This window comes from Halichoeres trimaculatus, unplaced genomic scaffold, assembly GCF_033239565.1.
Source record: "Halichoeres trimaculatus isolate MK-OKI-2021-1 unplaced genomic scaffold, fHalTri1.1 fHalTri1_scaffold_11, whole genome shotgun sequence".
NCBI lineage: Eukaryota > Metazoa > Chordata > Actinopteri > Labriformes > Labridae > Halichoeres > Halichoeres trimaculatus.
The window spans coordinates 19,011,239-19,037,852 of record NW_027437189.1 but is presented as its reverse complement, the minus strand read 5'-3'; the positions used below and the strand labels follow the sequence as shown (position 1 = coordinate 19,037,852).

General features: G+C 39.3%; 2 protein-coding genes across 4 annotated transcripts in view; one reads left to right on the top strand and one right to left on the bottom strand.

The window, feature by feature from the left end:
• The window catches only part of LOC141800033 (TOX high mobility group box family member 2-like), an 86,141-nt gene extending 81,443 nt beyond the window's left edge, over nucleotides 1-4,698 (top strand). For both annotated transcript variants that reach the window (XM_074682491.1, XM_074682490.1), the window contains 3 exons: nucleotides 1,928-2,323; nucleotides 3,120-3,259; nucleotides 4,210-4,698. In XM_074682491.1, coding sequence (XP_074538592.1) covers nucleotides 1,928-2,323; nucleotides 3,120-3,259; nucleotides 4,210-4,252 — 579 coding nt within the window. In that variant the 3' untranslated portion in view covers nucleotides 4,253-4,698. The remainder of the gene's footprint in view (nucleotides 1-1,927; nucleotides 2,324-3,119; nucleotides 3,260-4,209) is intronic.
• A 3,287-nt stretch (nucleotides 4,699-7,985) lies between these two features.
• LOC141799192 (large neutral amino acids transporter small subunit 1-like) lies at nucleotides 7,986-19,693 on the bottom strand. Of its 2 annotated transcripts, none has more exons than XM_074681348.1 (11): nucleotides 18,974-19,693; nucleotides 17,823-18,353; nucleotides 17,593-17,718; nucleotides 15,492-15,597; nucleotides 15,301-15,345; nucleotides 14,753-14,876; nucleotides 14,555-14,658; nucleotides 14,281-14,377; nucleotides 12,285-12,434; nucleotides 10,421-10,595; nucleotides 7,986-10,135 (listed from the first exon to the last, which is right to left on the bottom strand). In XM_074681348.1, the coding sequence occupies exons 1-11, from the start codon at nucleotides 19,047-19,049 to the stop codon at nucleotides 10,059-10,061; spliced, it is 1,611 nt and encodes a 536-aa protein (XP_074537449.1). In that variant the 5' UTR covers nucleotides 19,050-19,693; the 3' UTR covers nucleotides 7,986-10,058. The 2 variants fall into 2 exon arrangements, with proteins under 2 accessions (XP_074537449.1, XP_074537448.1); XM_074681347.1 differs by having other exon boundaries at nucleotides 17,823-18,356; nucleotides 18,974-19,690.
• Between the last annotated feature and the right edge of the window lie 6,921 nt (nucleotides 19,694-26,614).

The window sequence follows — 26,614 nt, the reverse complement described above, 5'->3', positions numbered from 1 at the left end:
TCTGTAGAGAAAACACACTCATGTATGTGCACACAGACACCTGAGTCGTGTGTTAAAGCATCGATTTCCTCCATTTGCAACAGGAAGTACATCCAAATCAGTGCAACAATCATAGGCTTCGCTGCTGATTCCACTCCTGACACTTTCCTGCTTATTCAGATCTATGACATTCTTTTCGCAACGTGAATGATGGTGTCTTATGTGTACCGGCATAGCAGCGAGGGGAATAAAGAAAGGCAAAGAGGAGGAGCTGTGGATTGCATTGTTTAGTGCCGTCTTGTATTAACAACATAGAATGTAGTGTGGGGAAGATTCCTTTTGTCATTCCATTTGTTCTGCAGGCAAACAGCCTCATTTCTCTGCCTGGGCCCTGCATATGTGTGTGTGTGTGTGTGTGTGTGTGTGTGTGTGTGTGTGTGTGTGTGTGTGTGTGTTCCTTCTCCCTTTCCCATCTATCTGTCAAGGTGTCTATTGATCATTACCCCGGCCCCAGCTCTATTCATACAAATGGGCTCCATTACCTTCTAATCAACACTGATGGCTGGAGATGAGCTATCTGACAGCTCATCATAGGGGCCAGAAAGGGTGGGGCAGGGTGGAGGGTGAAGGGGTGTTTTGTGGGTGCTGCACCTGTAATGAGCGATACCATTCAAAAATCAAAAAAGGTCAAGTTTGGGTGATTTTACTTGAATTTGGTGCTTGACCTCAAGGCAATGCATCCCCTTTTAACCTTGACCCTGTGAATTTGTCAATATGTAAAGTGACACCATAACTGATTGGAGCAGTCAGGCCGAGAATTGATCAGACATTAATTACATTCAGTTTTATGATGTGGTTGTTATTTGAGCATCAATAGGTTGAAAAGAGTCCTTAAATGGTGGAAATCCAATTTGTTGTGACACAGCTACAAGTCAAGAGATGTTAGCTTATCTTATCTTAGCTCAAAGGTGAGGGGAACCATTTAGATAGCTTCACTTTATTTAAAGAGTGCAAAACAAAAGGTAGACATCCCAAAGAGACAAGTAAATGTGTATCAGGGTCTCAGAATAAGCACAAAAAGAAGCAAAAATATGAGTAGCTCCCATAAACTGTATATGAAGTGGACACCGTGGCTCCGCCATTTATCATTGAACGGTTTTGAAGCCAAATACCCCCGTCACAGGGGCAGCCATTGGTAGCAATTGCAGCCAGAGTCTGCACGGTTGAGATGATGAGGGACTCTGTGAGAATCTGAGTGGAGCCGGGTGACAAAAATGATAATAATTTTTTTTCTTTCGAGAGTTTAGTCACTTCTTGATTCTACCTCCCGACATGTTTTAATGTTTCAATCATCGTTAAACCTTACATACAGCCTCATTGTTTAACCTCGTATAACTAATGAAAACAAGTATTTCAAAAAAAAGCGGACTTGAATACAAGACAGCCAAATTATATCTTCAAATCACCACAACAATCGGACATGAGAAACATTTCTACGAGGAGTATTAATTTTTTAAAGTTTGACCGCAGCCCATCTGGAATGGCTGGAAAGCCAGATTTTTTTTAACCTATACTGCAGCCAGCCACCAGGGGGAGCAGTTTTTGAGGAGTCCTCACTTCGAGCCGTGTCTATGACAGCTCCTAGTTAAGACAGTAAATCAAGGCTAACAGCCTTGACTGGCAACATGGCTGCACTTCCTTCTTCATAATAAGCCTCTGGTTAAAAGCAGCACAACTCCATCTGTAGATACAGGTCAGGGCTAGCTGTGTTTTATTAAGTGTAATGGATGATGCTATTAAAAAAAGGAGAGCCGTGACGTGTTGTGATTGGTGTGAAATGAATGATGACTGATGTGTTATTGTGATGTGTTGAAGGTTTTAGTGTCAAGATAAGATGTCATTAACTGAAAGTTAATTGACAGTTGTTGTAAATTTTGTTCTTCCACAGACTTATAATGATCCTGAACCAAAAAGTGCCCAGCAGACCAGCCAGCCCTCCCACATGATGCCGAAGCAGCCCCTGTACAGCGTGCCCCCGCAGCCCTCCTCACCCTACCTGGGCCCGCCGGGCTCCTTCCCCCTGTCGGACCTCCAGAGTTATGGCGGGCCGCCCCGCCACGCTCTGGCCCAAACCCTCAGCCAATCCCAGATGCTGCCACCCAGCATGAGTGCCTCTCCCCCAGCTCCCTTCCAGATCAGCCCCCCTCTGCACCCACACGCCCAGCTCTCCCTGCACCAGAGCTCCCTGCTCAACCAGCCAATCCGCATGCAGCAGTCGCAGCCAATCATCTCACACCAAATGGGGCTCCAGGCACCTCTGCACTCCCCTCCTCTCAGCCAACAGGTATGTCTGGCAGCCATTAAAATGATGAAACACATATATGCTAAAGCTTCTTATATCGTCACCCCGTAAATAATTGATACTTACTGATATATATTGTTGCTGTTTCATTAAACCCCAAGCTGTGATACCTCTCTGGATGTGAATTAAGGATTTTTTAATGCAGGAAAAAAAACCATACATGTACCGCCTGCAATGCATGATGAATAGAAAGTATATAATTTTACAAAGGGCTTTTAGCATATACATGAAAAACAAAGCACACCCTGAAAGATTATCTTGAATCTGTTAATAATAAATCAATATATGGAGCAGAATCATCAATTTATTTCAGCTCAGGTGCTAGGCAACACAGTACATCTTGACTGTACTCTTTTATTTACACTACACTAAATCTACATGTCAGGTCGATGTGGCTTGTTTAAGTATAATAAGCTGTTTTGACGTGTCAACAAGTGCTCTATTACTCTCAGCAACACTTACACTGAATTGCCAAAGAAAATCATAAAAAAATTGAATTGTAAAAAGCTTTTTTGCGCTTTTATTAGCAACAAACTGTTTTCTACATCCCTGACTGAGTTGAGTTCCAGCGGGAGTTTTTTTGTCAGTGTGAATATGAAACCATGTAAGAAATAAAAGTGGTTTCGGAGAGAACAGCGCTTTCATCTTTTCTTTAAAGTCCAGCAGAAAGATATGAATACCACTGACAACACTTGTTCTGTTACAGTATCATGGAAAACATCTGAAGGTTGGCCATCTTAAGTTTACATTGGTATTTTCTCCCTTTCTGCATCCACAGGGATTCTCCCACATCCAGGCTGATTACCAGAACAGTGTCGGGGGCTCACAGTCTCCAGGAGCCCCTAACCCAGTGCATGGTCAGAACCCTGACTGGGATGGCGAGTACTGCAACAGGGACTGCGGACCCAACCACTGCGGGTGAGCTTATCCTGAGAGTCTCCATATTTGTAGTAGAAGCAGTGAATGTTGTGTGAAGGACGTAGAGGAAATCACATCGAGTCAGCATCACAAAAACGGACCAAAATAAAAATGTCTCTGCCTCTGTAAATCCGATCGGGGACGTTTGATTGTTCGGAATAGTAAGTAGCTGTCTGACAGTTACTCATTTTCCAAATGAGTTGCTCTGAACCACTTCACTTTCACACTCAGAGACTCCGACAGTATTAATCATAAACTGTGATTTCCCTACTAAAGCAGAGCATCTCCTTGAAATTGAAATGAGTAACGCAGCAGTAGAACAATGCTATTAGCGAGCTTGGAAAAACTGTGACATCCAATTAAGTTTCCCTGTGTTTCGCTCAGCACACATTGCCTTATTGAATCAAGCTATTCAAGCAGGAACAAGAGGAATGTTGTTTCGTCTCACACCTGAATCTGGGTGTTGCTATTCCGAGAGGCGGAAGTATCTCCTGTATTTAGAGCTGATTCATCTGGATGTCAAATGGGATCATGCCTGGGTCAAATCACATTTGATGCTCTTTGAAGCCGATTGAGTCTTTACTTTAAACCTTATCCCTCAGTGTCAGATCATTGTAGTTTGGAGTTTTGGAGGGTACTGAATTATTTCCAGCCTGTCAGTAAAGATAACTGTAGAACAGACTTTGTATTTGACATTTCAAGTAGCAAGTCATCTGCAAGTTCTGACTCTTGTATTTTTCTTTTTCTCTGAATGTTGTCTGCTGTTCTTTGAGTGCTTTCATGTTTTTATTTTTTTTATATTTTGGAGGTGTTTTTGTAGTCAGATCTTCCTTGAAAGCATTTTTTAATCGCTAGGATTTCCTGGTGAAACAAACAGATAGAAGAAATGTCGAACATCATTGAGTTAAAATGTGTCAAAAACTCACTCATACATTTTTTTTCTTCCTCAGCAGTGGCATGGGAGCTCGGGACAAGCCTCTCTACCTCACTTGAAGTTGAAAGACCTCCAAATGTCAGACTCCAGGGAGCTTTCCAGCATAACAACAACGTCATCAATGTATCTGCTTCTACACCATTTTGTCTGTTTTTCTATTTCTTGTGACGGATTTAAAAATCCCAAAGACTGCTACAGTAAATTCACCTATTTGCCAAGCACTTAGATCGGCCAGAAGCCTGAGGCACTTCTCTTGTATTTTTTTTCTTTCCAGTGAAACTTTCCTCTTTTTTTGTGGGGGCAGTGAGCTTTGAGCTCATGCCTGCATACTGGAAATGAAGACCAAAAAATGTCTTCTCATTTTGTTTTGAATTTTTTACAGATGCTTTCTCTGCTCTTCACTCCATTACTGTGTTTTGCCATGGACTGCCCTCACTGGGGAGAAGAAATGCTCTAAGCAAACTCATCGCGCAAAGGGCCGGGGTAAAAAAGCTAATGCAGGAAAGTAGAATAAAGTCACCTCAGCAGGGATGGACGTAAATCAGGACACAGACTGCAACACCCCGACAGAGTGAAGCAAAGCAAAACTTCTAATGAAGATAGTCACACACACACATAAGACATTTGTAAATCATCCTCGCCCCTGTAAAAGACTCGCTCAGTTCCTTTCTTCCTCACAGAGTGATTGTATATATCACCAAAATGGATCCCTTTTTATGTGTGTATTTAGCTGCAGTCCCTCACTCTGTTTCTTTTTTCAAACATTCTTTTGTTTGGTTTTGTGATTTCTGTGCAGGCGGATTCAGTGAGGGAATACACACACTAAAAGTTGTGTTGAAACTGTGTTCACTGGTCTTTTTTTTTCTCTTCAAGTGAGAGAGAAACGCAAAGACTGAGAATATTTCCTCCTTACACGGCGGAGCTCTGATAGACAGAGAGTCACTCTCTTCACACGGCCTCAGGACGTTGACAAACTGTAGAGGTCAAAGATTGATACCTCTCCTTTTAGCTCCTCCTCCTCTTGGTCTATAAGGACCTTTCCCACCTGTAACCCCGCCCACTTCCCCCATAGTTCCCACACCACTTGTACAGGTGAATAAAAAAAAGTTGCTAAATGTGAAATGTTACTAAAGAAAAAACATAACAGTGGGTTTTAAAGTTTTTGACTAGTTTATTAGGTGTTTTAGAATTGTGTTAAATTCATCTTTATCATTTTTTGTGAAGAAAAAAGAATTCTGAAGCTTTTTTTGTTTGTTTTTTTTTTCACTGTAGCAAGAATTATTGCGTTTGGGAGGAGCATTCATGGGGGGTAGAAATTTTGATTTGTGTATAAACCTGCCAAATGTACTTCTTTAATTTGTAAAGCTTGTGATGAGAGAACCATTTTGTTTTGTTGAATATCATTTGTTTTACAACATTGTTATTCTATTTAATTTGGTTGCAGGTTTCACATCTATTTATGAATGATATGAAGTAACATTTTGGCTTTTTCATCAGGGTGCATTATATTATTATTATTATTATTATTATTATTATTATTATTATTATTATTATTATTATTATTATCAATCAAACTCCATGATTATTACTAGAATATAATTTTTTTTTCAGAAAGTTGGTGCATCGCCCTTGTACCAGCATTAGATTCATTTTGTGTCACGATTACTTCTTTTGTTTTCTTTTGTCTGTAATAAAATGTTTAAAGTGGATTTACAGACGCGCATGACTCGACTTATTGCAGCTGTGTCTCTTCCTGTTGTTTGTTTCACGCAGCCAGAACACTCTCATTAGAGTTAATGTGTAGCACATGCAGACATTTATAAATAACCTCATGTGAATATATAAATATGTGCGTCACCATATAATACCCATTTGAATTTATCTTTATGGATTTCAAAGAAGAGTTCATGTAGGAACAGTCGTATGGCTTTAAAGGTGAGGAGTTTCAGCCTCCAAATGCACTTTCATGTGATGAACGTTCACCTTTTCGTAGGTTTTTTTTCTCTGGTTTTCTTTTTTAAAATCCAGACATGATCAATACAGTGTATCAGGTAACATTTTTCTGCCCGCTGGTTGTGTTTTATGAAAGAAAAAAAAAAGGTGTGATGATGAAACTCGGAGTAGAGGTAGCAGAACGCAGTCTTACCAAGAACTCCCTGAGAAGCAAAATAGGACTGCCTTTTACTTATGAATTTCACAGTTGGATTAAAGGCAGAATAGAAATGGAATCTATCAACCCTCCCCTCCTCTCTGTCTTTCTCTCCCTCTCTGTCCTCATGGTGAAGATGCAGTGCCCCCTAGAGGTGAACCATAAAACTAGCCTTTCTGTGTTTTACTCCTCTTGCCCTAGAGTGAGATAAGAGTCAGATAAGAGTCAACTGTTGGTGTTATGAACCTGAACTTATTTGTTCTCATCACGGTGTAGAAACTTTTAGATTAATGTCGCTAAGGTCCTCAGTTCAATTTTCACCATATATGAGAAACTAAGTTGAATAATCAATTGTGTAACAGCTATGTGAAATAACACTTGTAAAACCTTTCTACACCAAAAAATAATAACAATAAGAGTGACACTTCTTGTAGCTTTAAAGACAGATGTTGTGTACTGCTATGATTGACTGCAGCTGGATGACGGCAGTAAAGCTACAAACCATTCAAGTGTATGTCCACTGAGTCACCATCTCCAGATGGTGATCCTCTACCTCCATCTGCTGGTGATTTATAGTGTTGCTGGTTAATCTTTAAAACTCAAAAAAAAAAAAAAAAAAAAAAAAAAAGTCAAGATGTGTTTATGCTAAGTCATCTATGAATTAAAATGTAAGTGCAAAATATCCTAGTGTGTATGATCACTTTCGACTTTCATTATGAGGCTACTCTTCAGTGAAAAATTAGATAAATCAATCAACATTGACTGACTTTTCAACTTCAGTATATGCATTTTTGTTAAATTAAAGTGGATTGTATTGACATGATATTTCTTCATGTTGATAACACCTGAAATCCTCTTACTACTACGTCCTGATCAGTGCTTAAAATCGAGTCAATTTAACCATAAGAAAAATAGAAAATAATGTAAAAAACAAACAAACAAAAAAAAAACATTAAATTCTAATAAAGAGCATATGACTTCAGCAGATGTGTTAGTTCTATTAGAATAGTATGTCATTCATAAATAACACATGAACAGACTCAACTAGAGCTGAGTTCCTGTATTGAATGTCCCGATTTAATATTCCACAAAGTAAATGAACTCCCCCACTCCCTGTTTGAATCCTTCTCTGTTCACAGAAGGTATCAAAACACTTCTCTTTACGTCATTTGTGCAATATTGTCTCCTTGTCTGCCCAATCTCCCATCACTAATATCGCCTCCAGCAGCTCTGATACTGGTTTCATCAGTAGCCTTCAGACCCTCTCATTTCCTCCTCAGACGGATATGAGCTCTCCCAGCAGCCCTGGCATCAGCTGCATCATTGTGTGCCGGCCAACAAACAGGACGAGACAAACAAGAAGGGACAGGGCATTTCATACAGATCACTAACCAAACACTTGATGGCTCACATGATAACACCCTCGGACTACATTTTCAGAGACTCTTGCTGGTGAAACATACTCATTTAGATGGGAGCTATCTTGCGACTTGGGATTGCTTGTTCTGTTTGGAGGTGTTATCAGCAGAGAGGCAGGGCTGCCTTTCGTTAACTGATTTAAGTATATGAGGATGTGGCATTACTGTGTGAACACCGTGAATAAGTTGGTTACTACTCTACAAAACACCAACAACAAGGCAAACTTTGAACAAAAATATTTTTATTATCTGATGTACCTTCTGTAGCCACTGACATACAACAGTTACAATAACTGGCATAGCTTTTTATAAACGAGGAGTTTGAAATGAGGTTGTCTGTATGACCTTGATTAATTTTTCCAATCCATACACAGAGTTATACTTTGTACAGGGTATGATGTACATAAAACAAAATATCTGCCCATTCATGAGCAAACGATTCATCTCCATTTTCCCAATCAGCAATCTGCTGTGTGTGTGTGTGTGTGCACATGTTCAAAAATGTAAAACTCAACTTGTGATTTCTTTATTTCAGGAGCAGAAAAACTGGGGAGCTATTGTACAATTACAGATGTGCTTTTCTCTCCTTTTACAGCTTAAAAAAAGTCAGTCACATTTTCTAAACTCTGATACTTCATTGTTGTAGTGCCTTGGTCCAGTTTTCATGAAGAGAAAGATGTTTGGCTGGCATTTCAGTTGCAAAACGAGAAAGATTCTTGCGATCTTAAAAAGGTGAAAAGACAAGTTTGGGGGCGCTTTTTCTTTCTTCTATTGTATAAAAAAATGTGAGAATTTTTGAAAACTTTTTCCATTCATGTAGAAGGTATTACACTTATTAATCCATTTTCCATCATCAAGCAATCTGTATCATTATTTGTGTTTAGTGTGAGATTGAGTAGACTGCAACTGGAATATGATTACCATACATATATCAGTGGTTTGTGTTTGGGGTCTTGCTTTCTGTGCAAATACTGATAAACAAAAATCTCTCTCCAACCTGCACAACCTCCACCTTCCTTTGTTTTCCTTTGGGATCTCGAGAAGACCAGGAAAGTGCTTGCAGTAACTTTGAAGAATATCAGATTCAAAGCTAAATTAAAGGTACGTGTCCGACTAAGAAATAAAAAAAAAGGCAATGCACATGTCAATAAATTTGCAACATTCAATCTGGTCTTATAGTGACATTAAAACCAAAGAACTTGAAAATCAGCACTGACATGTCTGTCACAGACTATACAAACAATACAAAACACTAACACTACAATGGAATTCACTGAATACAATCAGAAAAAAAAACATCTGTACAACTTCAGTTTCATACAATAATGCCTCACAGACAGATGCTGGTTTTCACGATCATCTCATCAATTATCATCACAAACAAGCGCTGAATGACACCAGATTAAATGATACAGAAAGCACACCTGACTCACAGCAACACCTCTTAAAGAAACACTACACAAACTGATTTAACTCACTACGTTGTGCTTGAAGATTGTGCTGTGGGTTTATTTAAAAAGTGATTTTTAAAAAAAGAAAAGAAACTAACTTTAAATGAAGAATTGTTAAACATATTAGTAGAGTATTTGTAGAATGTAATCTATGTTAGAAAGTTAAATTCTCTCTAAACCCTGACCTTGATTATACTCTGTGCAAATCCAGTGATTATTTATCTCTATGAGGTCTTTCAGTTACCATCTATCTTTAAAGCAAAAAGTAAAACTAACAGGCAGTGGGCTTGTGTGTACGAAAAACTAAAACATTAACGAACGAGTTTGGTCATCAGTGATTTGTAAAAGTAAAGAAGCTGTTTTCGTGTCTCTTTCAGCTACTCATTTGTACACTTTAGGTGAACAATAGGCCACTAGAGTGTGATGTTTGCAGCTTCTGGTGCTTAGATACTCCCTCTACTTACTAACATGCAACATACAAGCATGTGCTAGCATGTAAGGAGGTATAACTGTCGTGTAAATGGATTAAAGCGGTTTAAAATGTTCTTTTTTTAAAAAAAGGTATTTTTAAAAGTAGTTTTAAAGTATTTTTAAAATGTTAAAAATTTGAAAGAGCTAACATGTGTTATCATACTTTTTAGCATACAATAGCATACATTCATGTCAACCCTCCTTTCTGGGATAGCCAGGCTCAGCCTGATTTAAGTACCTGCACAGTCAGATGAATTTTGAATAATAAAAGAAACAACAAAAACAGCTGTAGCCAAATCACATATGAATGTAAACGTCACAAACGTTTAGACACGAACATCGACTCATTCCTTCATCCTGTTCCCTCTGCTCGGGGTTACTCAGCGGCCTCATGCTGTTCTCTCTCCTCAGGAACAGACATGAAGATCTTCTGACAGAATGTGGTGAAGATTTCTAAAAAGGAAAACAACTCATGACATTAGCCTCATATTTTCCTCTGCTGGGTTAGTCCAGGGCTGATGTCTCTTTAGATTTTATTAAACATCAGAGGAGCACCTCAGTTTGTGATTTTTACACCAGCTCCACAAACAAACCAGGTGTATCGGTGCCGTGTATCAGTGCCGTGTATCAGCACGTTCTCACAAAAATGTAATAACAAAGTGTAATGAATGCTTCTCCACCTACGCCTGAACAAACAGACTGAGACCCTGTGAAAAAAAACATGAATGCCTCACTCACCCAGCATTTTCTTGACCACATGGGGTTTCTTCCACTTGTAGCCCAGGAGGTACGCAGGGATGCCCGTGAGAATGATGCTGCAGCCTACGAGGCATTCAAACGGCGCCGCCCAGAAGGACACCAGGATCATGAAGACACAGCCCAGAACAAAAGTCACGGGGATGAACAGATACACCTGCAGAGATAGAGTATGGTAAAGCTCTTATTAGAGGCACAAAAAATGAAAATATGCTGTACGTTAATGTGCCGATTAACTCAGTTTAAGAAGTCTGTCTTTGTGTTTTATTGCTGCTAAATTGTACAAATTTATAGTTTGAACTAATACAGAAGTATGGCTCACACTATGGTGTTGAAAGCAAAATAAAATTGTTTCGAGTCAATACAGCACATTGTGCAAGAACAACTTCAAGGACATTTTGTGGTGTTCCTGTTCCTGGTGCTGACCCCTTTTCTGTTAAAGCTTGACAAGCAACTGTGGCCTGTAAGAACAAGGAGATCCTGGGATGTATGATAAGTAAGATCCTTTCATCGAACAAGTATTATCAAATCAATGTATACATAGAAATAAAACAAAAATCATAAAAAACATTTGGCTCTTGCTAGTTTTTCCATTCTGTGCTATCATAGAAATAAGCTTGGTTCTCATTCAAAGTTTAAAAAACCAAGAAAATCTTTATATTTAGGTAATTTTATGCTAATTCAAACACACTGATGAGTGTTAGATTTCATTGATATGAAGTCTGTGTGAATAAATGCCTCTAAATATTGTGTAGTGTACCTTTAATGCTTCCTCCCCAGTGTAATAAAACAGGACTTAGTTTTAATTTCCTCTTCTGGAGTTTGCTTTTTAACATACATTGCGAATTTAGATTAATAATGAAGCAAACTGAAGAACAACCTAGTATGCAGTACTGTAGTTTACTGTAGTTTTATAAATCAATTTTACATGACGTTCCCAAAAAGAGCAGATTTAGACCATACTATTTATTATATGAATCCAAAGGCATCCTACAACCAACTGGATCCAGCCATGACCATTTCATTTTTTTATATTTTGCATTGTTGTTGCTACTTTTACTTTAAAAAAGAGTGTACTGTAAATTTTTCTTCCACTCCTGGAGAAAAATTCACCTTTTTGATAAAGAAGCAGTTATGAGTGATTGTTAAAGTTGCTATCTTTGTGTTACCTGAACATTTATTTGATTTTAAATGAAAACTGGCAGTTGGTAATTTGATAACTTAAAATCAGTACTTATACTCAACAGTAGAGTATTTTGATGAAAATTTAGGACTACAGCTGGGTGAGCATCACATGCTAGCGCAGCAGAATGTGCCGTCATGTTATGCGAGCTTCATGTTACAGTGTAAGGAAGCTAATGTCTGTCTCGTTTTTGGTTAGTTTACATACGTGGACAGCTCTGTTTACACCTTGTTAGAGGTTGACTTTTCAAACAAAAAGGTCTGAAATTACTCAGGCTCAAAGGAAAAGATGAAAGACTGGAGTCAACCAAAGTAATATTCCCATGATCAAACAGAAACAAAGAGCTGTGTATGCGTGCTAGCACCACTCCCCTTGTCCTGGAAACACAGCTTGGTTCCACTTCCAGGTAATAACAGGAGCACTGACACAATGGTGCTTTCATGAAAAAATAAACTATGAAATCAAAAATGAAGGTGCCACATGAAACCAGGAGACGTGCTGATGTTTTGAGCTGACAAAGAAACTGGCTGAGGTCCAAGAGGAGTAAAGGTCAAATGTATCTAAAAAGTCTCAGGCGCTTTCAAAGTGACTTTAAACAGATGAATCTCCAGGGCAACAACCATTTACCACCTGTAATAAAACCTTCAGATGTTGTCTCCCTACCTTAATGGGCCTTCTGAGGTCAGGTTTGGTAAAGCGCAGCCAGAGCATTCCTGCAATGGCCATACCAACACAGAGCCAGGTGAAGAAACTGAAGAGGTTGATGACGGAGAAGATGTCCTGAGAGATGGCGTACATCATGGACAGGAAACACTGGAGCATAAAAAGACAAAAGTAGGTCATGCAAATACACAGATACGCACGGCATCTATGAAAAAAAACCCTTTGTTCCTCATAATATATCTTACAGAAGCGTATTGCATTCACTTGAAGAAAAAAAAACAACTCAGGTTTTTCAGAGTAATTTATTCTTCCGTTTGTTTTTTGTTATAATTTTTTCTGTTTTTCGTGGTAATTTTTTCCTCCTGTTTTTAGGAGGAATTTTTTTCCTGAAGTATCGAGCTACTTTGAAATCCCGTGAGAACCTCCAACCTGCAGATGACTCCCGTGGATGTGTGGTGGCTCCTGTGTCCCGCACATAGGCTATATGCCTTATCTTTAATTTTCTACCGGTCTGTACTGGGTCAATAAAGGTAAGGTATTAGCCACACACAGGGTATAATACCCTTGTTATGTTTTCGACTTTATCCTTACATTTTATCTAAGCCTATTGTTCAGTGTAATACTTAAGGAATAGACGAAGATGTGGCATTAAAAAATGCATTGTTTCTACACTGGAAAGCCTGTAGAAAATAAGGATAAGGCATATATGTGATGCATATATGGGAGTCGTCTGCAGGTTGGAGGTTCTCGCGGGATTTCGAAGTAGCTCGATACTTCAGGAAAAAAAATTACTCCTAAAAACAGGAGGAAAAAAATACAACGAAAAAAAGCAGGTTGGAGGTTCCCGCGGGATTTCGAAGTAGCTTGATACTTCAGGAAAAAATTACTCCTAAAAACAGGAGGAAAAAAATTACTCATGAAAACTGAAAAATTTATAACAAAAAACAAACCAATAAAAAAATATTAATCACAAAAACAAAATTAATTACCACAAAAAAATTACTCATAAAAACAGAAATAATTATAACAAAAAACAAACCAATAAAAAAATATTAATCAGAAAAACAAAATTAATTACCACAAAAAAAATTACTCATAAAAACAGAAATAATTACAACAAAAAACAAACCAATAAAGAATATTAATCAGAAAAACAAAATTAATTACCACAAAAAACAAACCGAAGAATAAATTACTCTGAAAAACCCGAGTTGTTTTTTTTTTCTTCAAGTGAATGCAATACGCTTCTGTAATATCTGGCTTAAAAAAACTAATAAATGTGAAATACAACAGTTCAAATAACAAGTCATTGGAATTTTATCTAATAATTCAAATGACATGGCAAATGCTGCTTCTGCAGGGATGCATGCAGTGTTAGATGATTGTGTAGAGGACAAATACCAAAACAAAAGTCATTAAACTCTCCAGAGTTCAGGATACACTTTTGAACATGCTGGTTTGAGGGATATTAAGGGATATATTTTTTTTTTCCTATTCAAGGAAAAGCTTATCTCAAAAATATTACTAGTGAGAGCAACCATTGCAGGGTTTATTTTAAGATTCTATTTGAAACAAGAGAGGGGGAGATCGTTAAGCTTAAATGGAGACAATGGTTCATCCTTTTGACCAAGTTCAACTGCTCAGAAGTTTAGGAAACTCAGCAGTGGGAAAGTTATCTGTGAAGGTCAGTAATGGTACTTTGTGACCTATGATGTCAATATATCAGGTGATGACATCATTGATAAACTTTTTGTGTTGTACTGATCCTCTTATTGCTGAGGTCAAGATAATTTCTTTGTTCTGAGTTCCTAATCCCACATATATATGAATACTGAATCACAGGTGTTCAAGGTGTACAGCACTGATTGTCCCCCTTGCTCTTACCTTCAAACTAACATGACAAAGATATATTTATTAAACTATATTAAGTTTGTAATTAATGCCAACACTTCCCAGGGTTAATCATTGAGATTGTTTTCAGAAGCAGGACTCCTACCGTAAAGATGAGGGATGGCACTGGTGTGAAGAGGTCAGTGTGGACCAATCCCAGAGCAGCAGGAAGTTGACCTTCTCTAGCACCAGCGTAGAACAACCTGAGTGATGGCATTTGTTGTAGTTACACAAAAATTACTGTTCAAATTTTGTTTATTTTTGAGAAACTTTTTCGACTCAATAAGCAAAATCTTTTCTCTCTCATTGTATGGGCAACAAAAAAAGATTTAAAAACAAAACTCTTTTTTTGTTTCTGTATCACTGCATTTTGCACAAACCTTGCAGAGGTGAACAAGGATCCATTGACAGCTCCAAAACAAGACAATCCCACAAAAACAGGAATGAGCCAGGCCATCACACCAAGATGATACTCCCCGAAACTCTGCCAAAAAACACATATAATCCGGGCTTACACTTGATCAAAACACAACCTCTGAGATGAAGTTTTTAAGTTAGGTTTTTAGTGTGGAGCTCACCACAGCAACTGCCTCAGACTCAACCATGACTTCAGGAGAGATTGTGGTGAAATACGCCAGGTTGGTGAGCACGTAGACCACAGTCACTATCGGCATGGATATGATGATGGACAAGGGCAGGTTCCTAGAAGGGAAAGGGGGAAAGGTCAACTGAAAAAAAAAACAATTTCTCTACCAGGATTTAAAGTTTTCAGTGTACGAATGAGACTGCAGAATAACTTTGTCATTAATCTAACTGCATGTTTTATCTGATTTCTCGCACACCTTAGGATGTCATGCTATGTATGTTAAAGTATATTCAGCACATGCTTTGTAGATTTATTGTCAGTGCAATCCATCCAATAAAGCCCAACATTACTTTTTTTTTTACAGACTTTAAACAGTTTTTTTTGGCAGCTAGTGTTGTGGGGTGTTTTCACTTGTTACTTTTCACACTATATCTCCATGCAAACAAGCTCAGTCATGGATGCAGTTAGTCATGCTGTTTGCAAATATTTACAGGAGAGGCTGTACAATCCTCAATACAACCTTCATCACATTAAAGTCACCTCTCTGGATTGATCATCTCCTCCGTCACGTAGTTCAGGTAATTCCTGTGAGGAATAATAAAGTGAGAAGTGGTGAGATAAAGCTTGGCATTATTGTTTGTTCTATTGTGAAGGCAAAAAGTTAGCTGCTAAAAATAACCTCATGTATTTCTAGGCTATAATTACATCAGAATAGGTAACGAATGCCTCACCAGCCTCCAAAAGCAAAGAGGCCACTGTACAGGGCCAGGACAATGTTGTCTACTCCCATTTTGCTGTCTTCAAATGCCCTTTCAGGTGTAAGGTAGGGCACATCACCTGCACAAAGAGAGATGGGAACAAATTAGAAAAAAAGAGAAAGAGAAAGGTTTGTCTCTGAGCAGAGAAGAGGAATGGTGTGTTTCACAGGCATTTGGAGGATCCTCTTACAGCTCTGCTGTCACTTTTTATTTCTTGCATGAATGCTAGTCTGTATTTGTTTGACCTTTCATAAGCTTGACATTTTCAACCAGGAACTCATCCGTTGGGTCTTCATCTGATCACTCTGTCTTGAGGTCTGAGCATCTGCTTTCATGTACTGAAACATAATCAGACCCCGACCAGCTGACATTTAAAAAGCAGCAGAAATAAGTACGCTCATTTATCCTGAGCTGTGTAAAATATCCCGCATATCATTAAAAGGGAAAACTGTCAAGTAGGCTGAATGTTGAGTGTGCATGCTTGAAGTCTTGTTGGTGCGTGACTCCCTTCTCTACCTGTCGCTTTCAGATGCTAATGACCATGCTCTCAGTGAGGCCTATCGCGCACACATTATTTTCTCACTCCGTCCTTCTCTCGTGTGCTTTCAAAGACCACAGTGTGACAACCGCTTCGCCGCCTAGTTTCCATGGTTACACAGTGTAGAGCACAATGGCGGTGGGCTTGGCTTTGCTTGGGGGGGAGAGCAGCAGATGTAGCACGGAGCAAACTGCCTCACTGTCTTTCACCCACTTTTTAAAATTTTGAATGGTGTGACTACAGGGAAGAAAGTTAGTGTGCTGTAACAGTTTTGAAAAGTAATCATCTCTTCTTTTTTTTGTACAACTTGGGCTTTATGTTGCACATACGAACAGTCTAAGCTATAACTGTGTCCCTGTTTCACAGAAAGAAATATAACCATGATTATTACTACAAGTAACTACATTTCAGATTCTTTTAGGTGCAGGATGTACAGATGAGTCATGTGTGAAACTAAACCAAGCAGTGTGTATCTTCAAAGCACACCCACACATACTGTAGACTCACATGCACATGGTCGCACAGTGGCTCAGGCCCAATCACTTGGCTGCGGACAGACAGGCCTTGTGTTCAGACTCAGTAACTGTGTTAACTAAGTGAAAGGAGGGCAGGCTGCTTGATTGGGCTCATTTGTGTTGGTCAACTATTTGTTGATCATTAGAGACAAAAGAAATTACCCTCCGTTTTAGTGCTGGAGGATACGGTCATCAGGATGAAACAACGATGGATGTGACGATACTTTTAAAAAGAGATTGACAGAACTTTGATTTTGTTGCACTTGTATTACTATCATTACTACAGTAAATAATGGAAACTTTCCCCCTATTATGAATATTATTACTATTATTATATTATTATAATTATTATTATTATTAATATTAAGTAAGTTTTACTGTTAATCAGATTATAATTTTAAAAAAACTAATCGAAGATTCAAATAATATCTTTTTTGCTTTGAGGTAGGAGCCATTGAGCCATCATCAGGATGAAACAACATTGGATGTAACGATACTTTTAAAAAGAGATTGACAGAACTTTGATTTTGTTGCACTTGTATTACTATCATTACTACAGTAAATAATGGAAACTTTCCCCCATTATCAATATTATTATTATTCATAATAATAATAATAATAATATTAAAACTAAGTTTTACTCTTGATAAGACCATGATTTAAAAAAAAACGAATAAAAGATTCACATAATATCTTTTTTGCTTTGAGGTAGGAGCCATTAACCACGTTGTGCATTATGAACCATAATAAAGCTGGATGAGACAGTTTGTTTCCTGTATATTCACAGTTTATCAACTTGACTCAGCAATAACATGTGATGAAGGTAATATCTATCATAGCATGATACAAGATAATGGATTATACCTAACAGCTGATAGTCATCCACTTGATACCAAGTGTATAGTTATTTCCTGGCCATCATAAACTGTTAACGTAAGTTAAACGTAAAGTTAAAGTAAGCCATTCTGGACTGTGTTGTGACTTTTTTCACTGTGTCTGTCTTTGTTTATGTGAGACTCACCTGTAAAAATCTGGATAAAGCCAAAGAGGATGATGATGATCAGGGCTAGTAATTTGGAGACTGTGAACAAGTCCTGGACCTTGGTGGCTGCTCTCACACTGATACAGTTTACAAATGTCAGAGAGGCTACAGGACGTAGAAAAAAAGACAAAAGAGTTAGGGAGAAACCAGAGTATTTTGGGGGAGTATGTTTTAAAGTTAATCTTTGCTTAGTGAAAACATTCACTCACTAAGACACAGGCAGGCAATGAGCTTAGCAGCACTGTCGGGGACTGTGCAGTTTGGGTAGAGTGGTTTCAGAAGGTATGTGGCAAAAACCAGAGACACCACATACTGGGAAGAAGGCCGGATGATTAGCATCTCAACCCACAGCTTCAGAAAAGCAGCCAGTTCACCATACACCTCCAGAATGTAGGTGTAGTCCCCCCCTGACTTGGTGATTGTTGTGCCCAGCTCGGCGTAGCACAGGGCCCCCATGGTAGAGATCACTCCACAGACAGACCAAACAATCAGGGAGAGTCCAGCTGAGCCGGTCTCTTTGATCACGCCTGTCGGAGTGACGAAAATACCAGAGCCAATGATGGTGCCTATGATCATCCCCACACCGTTGAAGAGCGTGATGCTGCGCTTGAGCTCAATCTTCTCCCCTTTGGCAGGTGAGCTGCCAGTTGGGCTTGTGGCAGTGGCAGCAGGGACCATGGGTGTGGTGGGCGACGTTGGCTGTTCGACTGTTAGGCCATCTTGGCCTGCGTCTGCTTCTGCTGCTGGAGAAGAGAGGACAGAGGAAGAAACAGGATGATGGTTTCACAATAAAGTGACAAACTTCAGAGTTTAAACAATGACAAATATTTCAAAAATTCAGTTTTTCAGTAAGAGTTTTTTTTTCAGTGCTACTTAATAGAATGCAAAACAAAACTTATTTGTTGACTCTAGTTCTATAGCATCAGTCTGTGTGCTAAGTAACAGTTGAAACATAAAGTTGGTATTCTAGTTTGAAAAAAACCTGGAGGAAACAGGTTAAACTGGCTCACCAACACTTTCCATATGACCTGTTCCTCAGGAATGACTCTCTATTAACCCAATTAGCCTTTCCTCCCCCTATAGAGAAACAGCATCAGATGCTTGGGTTTAAAAGTCTAATAAAGCCCTGTGAGGTGCAATATGTCTTTTTGGGAGGGTAAAAGGAGTTTTATTTACTCCCCTATTAAATATGTCACCTGTCCACGTCACACAAACACTGTAAACAGAATAATAGATCTCTGTAGAAAATTAAACACAGTGTACTTTTGTATTAGGCAATGTTGCATCAGAGCGCATGGCGGGATAATGCAGCCTTGCACCATGTGGCATCTACAGGAGAGTGAGCATGCACAGTACCTACCCCCCATCTTCTCCTGGCTTACTGCCTTAGCAACGCTCTCTCGACTGCTCCGTGATTTCAGCTCCGGCTCAGCCATCTTCTCCTCTTAATCTGGGTTCCCTTGTATTGTCTTTTCCTCCTTACCCCCTTTTCCTTCCTCCCTTTATGTCCTTTTTCCTCCTCCTGCTTGGATTTCCTCTCTGCGTCTCTCACATACACAATCCCACCCCCCCTGACTCTCCCTCTATCCCACCCTGATTCGTCCTCTCTCACACACATGCACACACACTCTCCTCTTCATTTGCACACACGCTGCCTTCGTCACTCAGACTGGAATCAAGCTGACCCTGATCCTTTCTCTGTCTCTGCCTCCCTCTCTCTGTCTCTCCAGGATACAACAGGGAGGAGCTGAACCTTTATGATGCTACTACTGCCTGAGCCCACACCCACTCCAACTGAACGATGGGATGGCCCAGAGTGGGAAGTAGGTTAGTGGCAGGCACCATTTGGAGAGCCTGTCATGTGATGCTGTAATCTCTCCATGCGCTGCCTAATCCAGTAGTATACAGTCTGTCATGTGTGTCTGTGTGTGCCATCATGTCAGGCTGAATTAGGAGGGATAGTGTGATCCCAGTGCTCCCTCTAGTGGTGTTGTCAGGGAAACGCAAGTGTCTTTGTTCTCCCTCTGACATCCAGGAAGGTGACACCACAGAGAAAATGGAGACCTGCTGGCTATATTCACTGAGGATAAAGCAGAGAAAAACTTATTAAGACAATTAATTTTTTGCATTAGTTTTCTTGCTTAAATTAAATATTACGATAGTTAAAGTTATTTGTATTGTCGACTGATTGATGACACATCGAGAAAACATCATTAGACTCAAATATCGAACAATTAATACGTCCATAGAACTCAAAATATTTCAGTTTTTACTTGACATTCTTTTTTTGCGTGAGCTTTTGATTTTTATTTGTTTAATTCAGCATGAATTTGTAAATTTGACTGCATTTAGAAGCGGTTGCACGTCAGACTTTCAAGCACAAGATGGCGACCTTGACAAGCTTACTGGGGCACAAAAGTTTAGTGCCCAAAGACGGGGGAAAGATGAAAAAATACAGTTTGTGACTGTTCCTTATGGGGAAATTGACGTGGAATTACAAAATGTAATTATATAAGAAAATTAACATTATGTATAAAGAAAAACATTAATCGTAAGTTTCTCACGCCAAGCTAATTTTTAGCTACCCAAACGCACGTTACTAATGCTGGTACACTTACTCACCTTTCCTTATCATTCACTAACATTGCCTCTTTGAAATGGATAGTTTTTAAAATGAGCATTCCGAGAATGAGCCCCGTTCTGTTCAAGCTGACATAGCCACACTTGCATTACTATCACAGCTGACAACGCCGACAAGCGATCACCGAGCTCAGTTCAGGTGAACATCTTAGCTCCATAGTAGTGTAGCGCGAGCCGACACTGGAGTCATCCAGGGCACTTTCTGCCACGGGTCCGGGGACTTTCCCCTGGGCGAAGTGAGAGAATCGAGGTCCTCCGAGAGTAGCCCAGAGTGCAAGCCTTCTGAATGCCCGGATGTAGCCGTTGCTGGGGTCTGTTATGTACAGAAGCTGAATGCCTCGGCTTCTTAATCACGGTGTTAATAAAGTTAGACATGTTAGTGAAATGTAACGTTCATGATGATCAGTACGAACCATACGCCTCTCTTAAAAGATCGTCTTTGTTCAAAGTAAGCGCTCAATCTTTGAAACAAAGTAGCTCCCACCGCAAGGGATGCTGGGAAATCTTAAAGACGCAGCAGTATAATAAGTGTACTTATTTACAAAGGTACTTACAAATCAAAGCGGTGTAACTTTCGATCGAAATAGGAACTGGCCTCTGTCACAGCGAATTCATAGACGTAGCGGTGAATTCGTTTCAGCGTGTAAGAGAAAAAATAAAATAATAACTTTGGATTAGACTAATTTAAAATATTTCAAAGAAACTGGGTTTGTTTCCAAATAAGCAACTAAATTGACCATCAAAATGTTTAACGCGTGAGTATTATAAATTTAAAGAGGAAGAGCAATAACACATCATCAACTGCATACAGTCTATAGTCTAACCTCACTTAAAGGTCTTGTTTTACAAACCGCATACATCGTACTTTGGACGTTTACGTGGCGCAGTTCAGTATTAATATGTTTTAAACACAGGATCTCATTTGTGTCAGCATTAAACTTACCTCCTGAGCTGTTGGATTGAAGCTGACAAACGTTTTGATTAAATCCCCAAACAGACAGACAGATGGCGCACCCTCTCTTCTTGCAAACTAGAAATTTCGCCCACCCAGTATAACTGTGACCAGGGGACTCTAACCTCTTCTATGCGTACCATAGACTGTATGATACAGAAATGTACTCAAACTACAGCTGTATGAAGATTATATCTATCGCTGATTGTGTAGCAGCATTTAAATATTTGGTGCAATCCAAATATTAAGTACTCATACTTCTGTGTACATCTGGCTTGTTCAGACTAAATTAATGACCCAAATGGTATTTTGGGGTCATGTAAAAATGTAAATCTGCTAAAATCATTGCAATGGCAGTAGACGAAGTAGAAAATAGTATTGGTAGTATTCAAGAAGATAATACATGTTCCTCAGTTTTCCCCTGAGATCATGATTATACTTGCAGATTTGTTGTTGTTGTTTTTTGTTTTTTGTTTTTGTTGTTTTTTGTTTTTTTCTATTCTTCCTTGTGTTTCAAATACGCAGCAGGCCTAGAGCAGCTTCCTTAGGCCAAATTCTTATGGTGTTTTCCTTACCTGTCTCCATATTGTCTTGAGTATGTATGTATGTATGTATGTATGTATGTATGTATGTATGTATGTTCCCCAAGCTGCTTCAGTACACTCTGTTTACATCTTATTCTATTGTCTTTTATACTTCCTTTCAAGAGTGAATTTCTTCCTCCTTTTCTTCTACCCTCCTATTTCTCACTCCTCTTCTTCTGTTTTGATCTATCTGCCTCCACTGTTCCATCCTACGCTCTCCACTGTATATACACCAATCCTTTATATGCCAGTGATCCGTGTATGTGAAGATAGACAGGGATTACTTTATGATAAATGTCAAATCGCAGAACATCAATACCTCCAGCCCGACTCAAATCAAACAAGATTATCAGAGCTTAAGCATCATAAGCAAAAAAGCTCCTCATTCATATGATATCATCTTTGGAGTTTTTCACATAGAAAAAATACTTAAAATGTTATTTCCATTATTGAGAAAACTGTCACTGAAAGATGTGGTAGCATGATTTGGACCCAAATTGTGCAGCTTCTGGGTTACATGTATACTTAGTTCTGATATTTGTTTACACAAGTGTTCCAGGTCAGCCCAGACCTGTGGGACAGGGTTTAAGTCATGCGTCTGCAGGCCAGTCAAGCTTTTCCACCAACATCTATGAGTAAAACATGACACAAATAAAAACAGCCCTGCTGACTGAACAAACACAGATGAGACAAAAGTTAAAGGTCCCATATTATGCAAAAATCACTTTATTAAGTCTTTTAGAGAAATTTGTGGGTCTTTGGCTTTCCTCCCAGCCCACAAAATGTGATATTTAATGACAAAACCTGTACCTAGTGCTTGTGAATGTAAAATCCTGACCTTAAACAAGCGGTTTGGATTTGGGGGATTTGCCGACGGCAGTGATTCCCTTTTTTGACCAATCAGGAGCAAGTCTGACCTGATTAGTCCATGGGAGCAGATACCCCAAACCTCCTCCCCGCCCACTCCACTCCCCACTGGAAATAGCCATATAGTTCCATGTACAAGCTTCCCACCTTGGAAGAAGACAAGACTAAGTGGCTAGAGTTCATATACCAAGGAAATGTGCCAGCTACACTCAGTAAAACTGTGCATGTGTGTGCTAGTGACTTCACGGTTGACTGCTTTTCCAACTTTGGACAGTACAACAGAGGGCTAGCGAATAGACTGGTCCTGAATCCAGGCCCATTACCAACCATCCTCCAACAAACCTCAGACCCTGGAAATGTGAGTATTTTAAATGCTGTGTGCTGTGGAGCAGGTGTAAGAGCTTTTCCTCAGTGTCCCCCCTGTCTCTGTGTTAGCTTCAGGTTGCTAACTTTAGCTGCAGTTAGCCTGTTGTTTTAGCCTGTAGTGTTACGGTAAACAAGCTTCACTGTTTTCTAAACATTGTGCACTTGGAGCTCGTGGCGCCGCTCTCAGTGAGGCTGAAGAGCGGGGCGGTATTAGCGGTGGCTCATTTACATATGAAGGTCACGCACACTAAATCAGAGCGTTCTGAACAGAGGGGCTATGAGAGCCTGGAAACAATGCTGCTGTGCTTGATTTATTGGCTTTTTGGACCAAAACATGTTACTACAATTTCATGAAGACATCAATGATCCATATTAAACTGCAGAAAAGGAGCAGAATATGGGACCTTTAAGTACATTATACCATTGTCCAGTGTCACAGCTCAAATGGCTTGGCTGGTTTTCCACTCAGTACTGATCAATTAATCTTCAATCTGAATTTCACCGCCCAAAAATGGAACCTTGAAAAATAATTTGATCATGTTTCTACAAATCCCATTGTGAAGAAATAAAATCCCTTTAACAAGATCAGAAATCATATATAGTATTTATCAGTCCCTGTGGGACTAATAAAGGTTTATCTGTATATCTTAGTTATATAGATGTCTTTCTAGTTTGTCATGGAGTAATACCTTTTGTACTTTTGTAATTTATATATTCCTTTGTCAGCCTTGTCTTAATAATCTATTCACTGAATCATTGTCATCACTTATACTTCAGCATTGTACATTCACCCTGCACTATTCTATAGTCTCTCATTCTAGAGGTTTCCCCCACCTATAGTTTCCTCCTCAGTGCTTCCCTCCTCTCTCCTATTTTTGTTTCCAACATGCCATGCTGCCAATTTACTGCTTCTTCAAACATCAAGAAGCTCTCCACTTTTTCCAACCCATAACCAGCAGACACATCCCACTGTTTCCTTCTGTGTTCATCAAACCTCTTCCAACAAAACCTCCCGCATTTCTCTCTGATAACCTCCCTCTGTCTGCACAAGATGATCTGGTTGCTAATTGGGTTCATTGCACCTCCCTCTTGCTGTTTTTCTGTCACTGCTTCGTTGTCTTTGCAGCTCTGAATTTCATCCTGTCCTTTTATTGCAGGTATCCTCCTGTGTGCTTGTTACTGCGATAAACCTGACTGGTGCTTTGGTTGTTAGGAGATTTTTGTCTGGTAATTGACTCAGTATATCATTACCAAACTGAAAACACTCAAATCATTTTGTAAATGTTGTTTTGGGTTGATATGAAGCTTATCAGACAGGCATACAATTTTGCTTGAAGTGCTTATATGAGTTTATGGCCTTTTTATGGCCACATTGACAGTTTGACAATAATGTTGCACTTTTAAGAATGAATCTTGCTTTAATATCTAAGAATCAGGAGGAATTCAAGATTCTGTTTCTTGTCATGGAGTTATAACATGAGCTGAAAACATGCCAAGAAAATGCAGCATTCTGACAGTAAGCTGATGCACTCTCCCGCCCTTGCTTGTATCATGCGTTGTCGATGCCAGTGTGTGACCACTGAAAGCACGCAGCAGAGCTCATCTGATAAGACAGATCAAACGCCGTCAAATTCCACAAATATATTTTGTCCCTCAGGCCATCACTAATCCCTCCTTGTTCGACTGTCACTAAGCTGGCCTGAAAAATGCTTGAAGACATGAAACTGTGCCCACTGCTGCATTCCCAGCATCCTCCACTCCAACCTCCCACAGCCTCCTCCTCCATCCTCCTCCAGTTACCTTATAGCTTATCACGTGAGTCATGCAACTGTGGTGTGTTTAAGTGTGTGTGTTTGTGTATTTTTTTCTTGAGGGAAGCAGAGTTCAGGCTTTCTGCTCGAGTTTTCTTTCTTTTGCATCAATGTGCCCTGACAGCTGACCCTGATTTTCCCCTGACAGTGTCTCCCCCTCTCTTCACACACCATTTATCCTTCCCTCCTCCCCTTTTCTTTTTATTGTTTTTTTGCTCTCTTTATGGTTCATTTCCTCTCACCCCAGCTCCGTCTATTTTAACCACCTCTTCTAAATTAACAGTAACACACACCTCACTGATCAAGTAGCTGCAGTGACACTTTGTTGCATCACAGACAAAAAAGCCTTGCTTTCCAGTGGGTGCCAAACCATTAGACTGATTAGTCTATACATCGACTGATCTGCCCTTGCCCAGTCCACCTTACAGGCATTAGTGTCTGCTTAGTCTGCTGTGGAAAAGTCTATAACAAGAGCAATTTGTAGCAGGTCATTGCACCAAAAGATACAAATGCAGCAACATACAGTGCTTTTGGTCCTAAAGAGGCTGATACCTTGATCGATTTTGGGAGCCCTGCTTTTGTGCTTCAACATAGACAGAAGAGAGACAGGAGAAAGATGCTTTCCGGGTGACAAATCCTGCAGTTTTTTTAGCCTCAGCATCCCTGCAGAAACCCCTCCGTCACAGAGGGGAAAAATAGCAACAGAGAGGGATTACAGTGTGAGTCTGAAAGCAGCAAAATCTCTTTCCTCCAGAGGCTGCAACTGTAAAATAACTCATGCATTATCCATATTCACTTCCTACAGCTTCTGAGATTTCACTAGTGTTCAGTTCTTACTCTGTAGGGACCTGAAAGAGTGGATTTTCACTGGCTTGCTGGAAAAACAACAGCTTGAAAGATTCTGCTTCCAGGCATTTTCATTTTTTTTCAGAATCATGTGAGATATGTAAATAGAATTCATACATGATCCTCTTATTGGCTTAACGTTGCTGTAATATGTGGTAACGCGTTATATTAGCTTATGATCCATAAGCATCTGAATATCCGCTTATGGATAGAAGTATAAGGACACAACAATACAGTCTTCATCTTACTTAAAGGAAATCCCCATATGTGTTCACTGTGCATGGATACTAAAAGGATTTCCTTTAAGTACCAAGGATGAGTATCCCAGCAGTGAAGCTGCGTTGTTTTAGCTGTCGATTCTCTCTTGGATGAAAAAAAAGCTAAAGCAAACATAACCCTACGCAAACCTCATGAAAACTGAAAAAAAAAAATACATAAAAAGGAATTGAAAGGTAAAAGCTGTTTGAAGTAGAAGGGATCTTCTTACAGATAAATCTTTGAAAAGTGAGAATCAGCCAACTATTAAGGATTCAACACACAGGGGGATGGAAATTTTTCAAGTGTTTGTAAGATGTTTGTCAAAGGTTTCAGCTTCAGATGTCAGACGCATTTCAAATCTTTTTCTAAGGACTTCAGTCGTATTCAGGACAAGAAAAACAAACTTTTTTTGGTTTGTTTTGCTTGCACCTGCAGTTTTTACTTCTTTATATTTAAGAGATGATATCCAGTTCAAAAACACTTCCTGACACTCAAGTGACATGATTTAAACAGCATTAGATGAATCAGTAAACTGGTCTCACCTAACAACTAAAAGAAAGGCACAAAAGTTGACTAAAATCAGCAAAATAAAATAAAATAAGATGAAAAATTCTCAGATATGGTACATGACTATGACAAAGCATTTTATCAGTTTTTCACAGTGCAAATGAACATTT